The sequence below is a fragment of the Lontra canadensis genome, unplaced genomic scaffold, assembly GCF_010015895.1.
Source record: "Lontra canadensis isolate GAN:19392208 unplaced genomic scaffold, GSC_riverotter_1.0 scaffold141, whole genome shotgun sequence".
NCBI classification, from domain to species: domain Eukaryota; kingdom Metazoa; phylum Chordata; class Mammalia; order Carnivora; family Mustelidae; genus Lontra; species Lontra canadensis.
In genome coordinates this window covers 2504112-2510492 of record NW_022631135.1, presented here as the reverse complement: position 1 = coordinate 2510492, position 6381 = coordinate 2504112, and the positions used below count along the sequence as shown (strand labels likewise).

At 35.8% G+C, this 6381-nt stretch overlaps 1 protein-coding gene across 1 annotated transcript; it reads left to right on the top strand.

Annotated features, from left to right (window-relative positions):
- Positions 1 to 4254: 4254 nt before the first annotated feature.
- On the top strand, positions 4255 to 5331 carry LOC116858644 (trace amine-associated receptor 3). Its single transcript, XM_032843504.1, has one exon. It carries the CDS (start codon positions 4300 to 4302, stop codon positions 5329 to 5331), a length of 1032 nt encoding a protein of 343 aa, XP_032699395.1. The 5' UTR covers positions 4255 to 4299.
- The last annotated feature ends 1050 nt before the right edge of the window (positions 5332 to 6381 follow it).

Genomic DNA, 6381 nt, shown 5'->3' with positions numbered 1-6381 from the left:
AGGTGATTGAGTTAGCACCAGCAGTTGTGTCGTGTTGGTAAGACAGATCCCTGAAGTGACATGGCTCTAGACAAGGTGTGTTTTCTCAGACTCCCTTGTATCTGTCATCTTGATAAAAGATTTATTCAGCTCAATTCCTCTTGGAGCCTCTACTTTGAACACATTCTCTGCTGCCTAGGTTTAGTAAAGATTCGTCTGTTCTGCAGGCATTCAAGATGCCATCATTTTTTAAAAAATATTTTATTTATTTATTCGACACAGATATCACAAGTAGGCAGAGAGGCAGGCAGAGAGAGAAAGGGGGAAGCAGGCTCCTCGGTGAGCAGAGAGCCCGATGTGGGGCTCGATCCCAGGAACCTGGGATCATGACCTGAGCCGAAGGCAGAGGCTTTAACCAACTGAACCACCCAGGTGCCCCTCAAGATGCCATCATTGATAGCTAATTATAAGAAAGATGTTTGCTGTGCTTTTCATTTTCACTCTTCTTTCTGCCCCTGCTCTCTGAAATGAAGTTTATTCTGCCTGTTCCCCATGTGTATTTATTGTCACTTGAAATGTGTTTCCTGATCCCAGCTGCTTTTGAGAAGACTACATTTCAAGAGGTCATCTCTGCCTGTGGCCTGTGCCATGTGGTTTTATAAGGCTGACTTATGAACTGTGAGCCATTTGGAATAAATCAGTCATTCACGTGCCAGATACTACTTGTACTTTTTGATGTCATGAGGTATAAACTGCTATAGAAGATATAAAGTGGACTTAACAGAAAGAACTCTTTTCCTTCTGTTTGTTTTAGTTTTCAGTGTTACATTTGAATACGGCCTACTTATCATCCCTGAAACATCACAGTCTTTGTGATTGCAGGCTTTCAATATTCATTATAGTTCATATTAGATGTTAAGGAATTAACCAGAAAAGATCCAATATCATGACTTTTCATAAATTTCAAACCTTGGTTTACTTTTTCTATTATACTATATATGCTTGTCACCTAGCTGTCTTGATTTGACAATTTCAATCAGAAATTCACACAAATCTGCTCTCTGGGTGGAATTTGCTTTTAGGCTAAGAATAATTTTGAAGCATGAAAAACAGAATTCATATTTGAGACTTTGCAGCTTAAGATCGATTTCTTAGAAGATTATGTTAAAATTGACATTTTCTGACCTGTGGTAAGAGGAATAACAGTCATTGTTAATATTAGTTTTAGGTCTTTAAATTGGTATGGGTTTTGACAAGAGACTGTCTTACTGGTACACCATGAGCAGACATTCAGAGTGTATGGTTTAAGAGTTTAGTTTGAAATTTTATGTGGTCTCTTAAGCAGTTGGGCAATCAGCCGAAATATTTTAGACACTTTATACTTCGGCCTTAAATTGCAGGGCAATCAGAGTTTAAAGGAGAAAAAGAAAGAAAGCACATTATTTATAAACATTATCCAAATTTGTGTTCAAATAAAAAAAACTTTAAAATGTCCTTATTACATTTAATTTGAATAAGTGTATTAAAGAACAACAATACCAATTACTCATATCTTCTTTTGTTGATCCTTCATCACTGATATTTTCTCAACAATTAAAAATGAGAAAAATCTTAGGGTGCCTGGGTGGCTCAGTCAATTAGGTATCTGACTCTTGATCTTGGCTCAGGTCTTGATCTCAAGGTCGTGGGCTCCACGCTGGGCATGGAGCCTACTTAAAAAAAAATGAGGAAAATCTTAATTTAGATTAATTTATATATCTGTACATACATACATACAATAGTAATGGCAATTTTAAGTTCTTTACCACACAGGTTCCAGAACAAGGGAATGTTTTCTAGCAATAGTGATACTAATATTAGTTGGTACATTACAGGTAGCATGTAGAAATACTTGCCTCTTTCTGTTAGAACTGTGGATTGTAAATTTCCAATTTTCTACTAAATCTTATCCGATATTTGTACTTTAAAGTTATGAAAATTAGATTCTGAACCTATAATTTGCTTGGGCCACCTTTTCCTCCTACTAAAATCAATGTGCTCACTGAAGATTCTTTTCAATAAACTTTACCTCCGTAATATAAGCTTGCATTGAAAATCTGACTTCTAGCACATGTATGTGACTGAGGATATGCCAACCTTTTTATCAGTTCATTCTTCCATCTGAAACTTAAGAGGGAAAAAGAAAAAGCTCCCAATAGTAAATTCTTTGAACTTATTACTATTTGAACATTTTTAACTTACAAAAATGGCAATTTCATAGAGGCATGTGATTCAACATAATAGATTACATGGAAGAGTCAAAATAAAGCAAACTTGGAAGAGATGTTATAATTCTTGGGAGGAAAATCAAGGAGGAAGGTAAAAATAATGTGAATGGTCTAAAATACCTTCAGAGACAGAGTCCCCAAGTTTGAGGAAACGAGGCTCAGGGACACTGAGAAACTTGTCTAAAGTAATATGGTTAATAAGTGGTTGAGCCAATCATCAAACTAGGTTGGTTTGATTTCAAAGCCATACTGTAGGATGTAAAACAGCTAGGAGGCTGGAAACTGCATCCCATAATATGTCTTATGTAAGCACTCCATTTGAGGTCTTCTCCAGTTCTGAAATTATGTTTAGTTCCCCTTATATAAGTAGTAATGTGCATGGTGGAAAATTTGATCTCGTGTCGAAACACCTCCTAGAATCCTCTCAATCCTTAAAAAAAAATGGAGTGGTTACTTATATGCAACACTCATATGATGTTTCAATGTCCTGGCTGTCATCATTAAGTTCATATGTGTAATTGAGGTATGACAGGGAGTTTCTTGGGCAATAATATACTTTAAGTGTATATAGCATCATGAACTTACATACTGTACAATTTTGTGAGTCTGTGCTTTCCATAGAGTATTAAATTTATGATTATGTGAGTTTCAGCTGGAAGAAAATCCCCAACTCCGCACAGTATTAAACACCTCCAGAACCAGCCCTTGAAATGACTTTTCATGATAGCCTATATCCCAAAGTAAATAACAAAGAAGGTGCAATAACTTACTAAGAGTTTGGATTTATGCCCATTTATCCATTATCTCTTATTCAGCCCACTGTAACCAGTAAGAATCACATGAGATTTGACTGGCCTAAGTCTATGAACATGAAATTTGTGAACCTTATGGATCACTCAGGGATGGCGCTTATGACATGGTTCCAGTAGTTAGAATTGCAGAAGAGTGACAAAACTCAAGAAACATAGGGAAGGGGAACAAAGAGGAGAGGGCAGTAAAGGACAGAGAGGAGGGTGTGAAGAGAGTAGAGAGTAGAGAAACTATGAAGAATTGACCCAGGTTTGACCCATATGTACCTGATTTTCCTTATATTTCAACTGCCATATGCCATTTATAACTCTTACAACACCTGCAGACTCTTTAAAGAGAAAATGTGAAATTATTGAAAGAATGTGTAAAGAAAAACATTGTGATTTCACTTAGCTTTCATGAATTAAGTATTTTTATGATGAGGGATGTTAACTTGTTGTAGTTCAAAAGAGTCTCTAGAAATGTCATTGCTCAAGGTAAAAGTTAACCATAAATTCTTTTTTTAAAAACAGCTTTACTGAGGTAAAATTGATATACAAGCTGGACAATTTCATTAGTTTGGACATATACAAAACCTGTGATACCATCACCATAATCAAGGTAATGGACATAGCCAAAACCTTCTGTCCCCCTGCCTTTTTGTTTTCTTTTTTAGTTTTAGTTGTTTGTATATGTGTCTGTTAGGAACACTTACGTGAGATTTACCATCTTAACATATTTTAAAGTACACAATACCATATTATTAACCAGAGGGACTATGTTGTATAGCAGATCTCTAGAAGTTTATTCATCCAGCATAATTGAAAGTTTATGCCCATGGCACAGTAATTTCTCCCTCCCCATTCTGGTAACCAGTATTGTATTCTCTGCTTCATGAGCTTGGCTATTTATAGATACCTATAGAAGTGGAATAAACTCTTGAGAAGCTTCCAATACATTAAAAAGAACAGAGCACTCTAGATAAACTCATGTTGGATAAACAAACAGATGGGTGGAATAGAATAAAACAGAAAAGGAAAGAAAAAGCAGTTGAAACTTTTCCTTTCCTACTGCAACAAATAACTCAGAAAACCACCACAATTGTATAATTTTAAATATTTAAATAAATGTGGAAATGAATTAATAACAGATGACTTTGAACCTTATTGCACTTTTAGGAGCTGAAATTTCTGTAATCATTTTAAGAAGAGAAGAAACATTGAATCATCTTTCCAGAGAACGGAATTAGAAATGATAAAGCACCATGGATCTAACTTATATTCCTGAAGACTTATCCAGTTGTCCAAAATTTGGAAATAAATCTTGCCCTCCCATCAGCCGTTCTTTGCATGTCCGAGTGATAATGTATTCTATTATGACCGCAGCCATGTTTATCACTATCTTTGGAAACTTGGTTATAATGATCTCCATATCACATTTCAAGCAGCTTCACTCTCCCACAAATTTTCTGATCCTCTCCATGGCAACCACTGACTTCCTGCTGGGTTTTGTCATTATGCCATATAGCATGGTACGATCAGTGGAGAGTTGCTGGTATTTTGGGGATGGCTTTTGTAAATTCCATGCAAGCTTTGACATGATGCTAAGCCTAACCTCCATTTTCCACCTGTGTTCCATTGCTATTGATCGTTTTTATGCCGTGTGTTACCCTTTGCATTACTCGGCCACCATGACAACCTCTATGATAAAGCGACTGTTGGCATTTTGCTGGTCAGCCCCTGCTCTTTTCTCTTTCAGTTTAGTTCTGTCTGAGGCCAACGTTGCTGGTATGCAGAGTTATGAGATTCTTGTTGCTTGTTTCCATTTCTGTGCACTTACTTTCAACAAATTTTGGGGGACAATATTGTTCACTACTTGTTTCTTTACTCCAGGCTCCATCATGGTTGGTATTTATGGCAAAATTTTTATTGTTTCCAAACGACATGCTCGAGTTATCAGCAACATGCCTGAAAACGCAAAGGGGGAAGTGAAAAAAAACATATCTAAGAAAAAGGACAGGAAAGCAGCTAAGACCTTAGGTATAGTAATGGGGGTCTTTCTAGCTTGCTGGCTGCCTTGCTTTCTTGCTGTTTTGATAGACCCATATTTAGACTATTCCACTCCCATAATAGTACTTGATCTTTTAGTGTGGCTTGGATACTTCAACTCTACCTGCAATCCCCTTATTCATGGTTTTTTTTATCCATGGTTTCAGAATGCTCTTAAGTACATATTGTCAGGCAAAATATTTAACTCTCACTCAGAAACTGCAAATCTGTTTCCTGAAGCACATTAATAATAATAAAAAAAAACTATGATAAAAGTGAAGAGAGTATTGAAAATGAGACTTATTATTTTGGCCTCATACTTCACATTAATTATTTTATTAAATTTCAGTAATCTAGATAAGTGTTTTGTAATCTGCACAAGAATTACATTCAGTATCTTTGACCAATCAATCAATCAATCACTTATTAATTGTGAACTCTGTCAATCAACACTCCCATTTGACTGGGGGGAAATATACAAAAGAAATATAAAACATTTCAGAATAGGTTGGCCTCTATTTACACACACAAGACAATTATAAACCAATATAAGAAATAACAAAAGTCAAGTTTTAATGGTTTTGGCTGTTGATTCCACTCTAAAATTCAGAGAAGAGAAGATTGTTGTGGGCTGTGGACCCATGGGAGAAGCGGGACAGAAGGTTGGACTTTACTATGAACTAGAAGTCCACTTTATCATTTGGCTTGGGAGAATTATAACCATCATTATATAAATTACTTAGTCATTTCCTGACACCCTGAAGCTTATTATAAAGAGCTAACCATAGGAGAAGCCGTTGATTACAAATCATCATATGCAATATGTGCTTTTATTCTTGTGATTTTTCACTTTGTGGTTTATATTTGAAATTATTTCCTATTTCCTTGTCTCTACTTTCTTCCTCTGCACAATGTGTCTACACTAACAGCCAGCAATCACAGGGCTTCTCCCTGTACTTGTTTTAATCACTTTTTCTAAAAGTTTCCCTAGAGTCCTGCCAAATAAATTTCATCCACACTACAATGTCTATGATATAAGTTGGATCATTAATGTTTAGTGAAAATCCTTCTAGTGATTCTTCTGTAAAACATTAAGAAAAAAACAGAAACTTTGCTTTACCTGACAGATTGGAAAATACATGAATACATGTAACAACCATATCCTATTCCTCTCCTACATGGGATTACACTGTAGGAGGGAAAAGAAGAGGAGCGGAAAGAGGGCAGACTGTTCCTGAGAACAGGAACAGGATAATTTAGTTATTTAGATAATTTAGAATAGGAAATTTTAGTTTTGG

Bases quoted from the DNA above. Each gene is read 5' to 3' on its own strand.
- LOC116858644 (XM_032843504.1), top strand. From the start codon at position 4,300: ATGGATCTAACTTATATTCCTGAAGACTTATCCAGTTGTCCAAAATTT.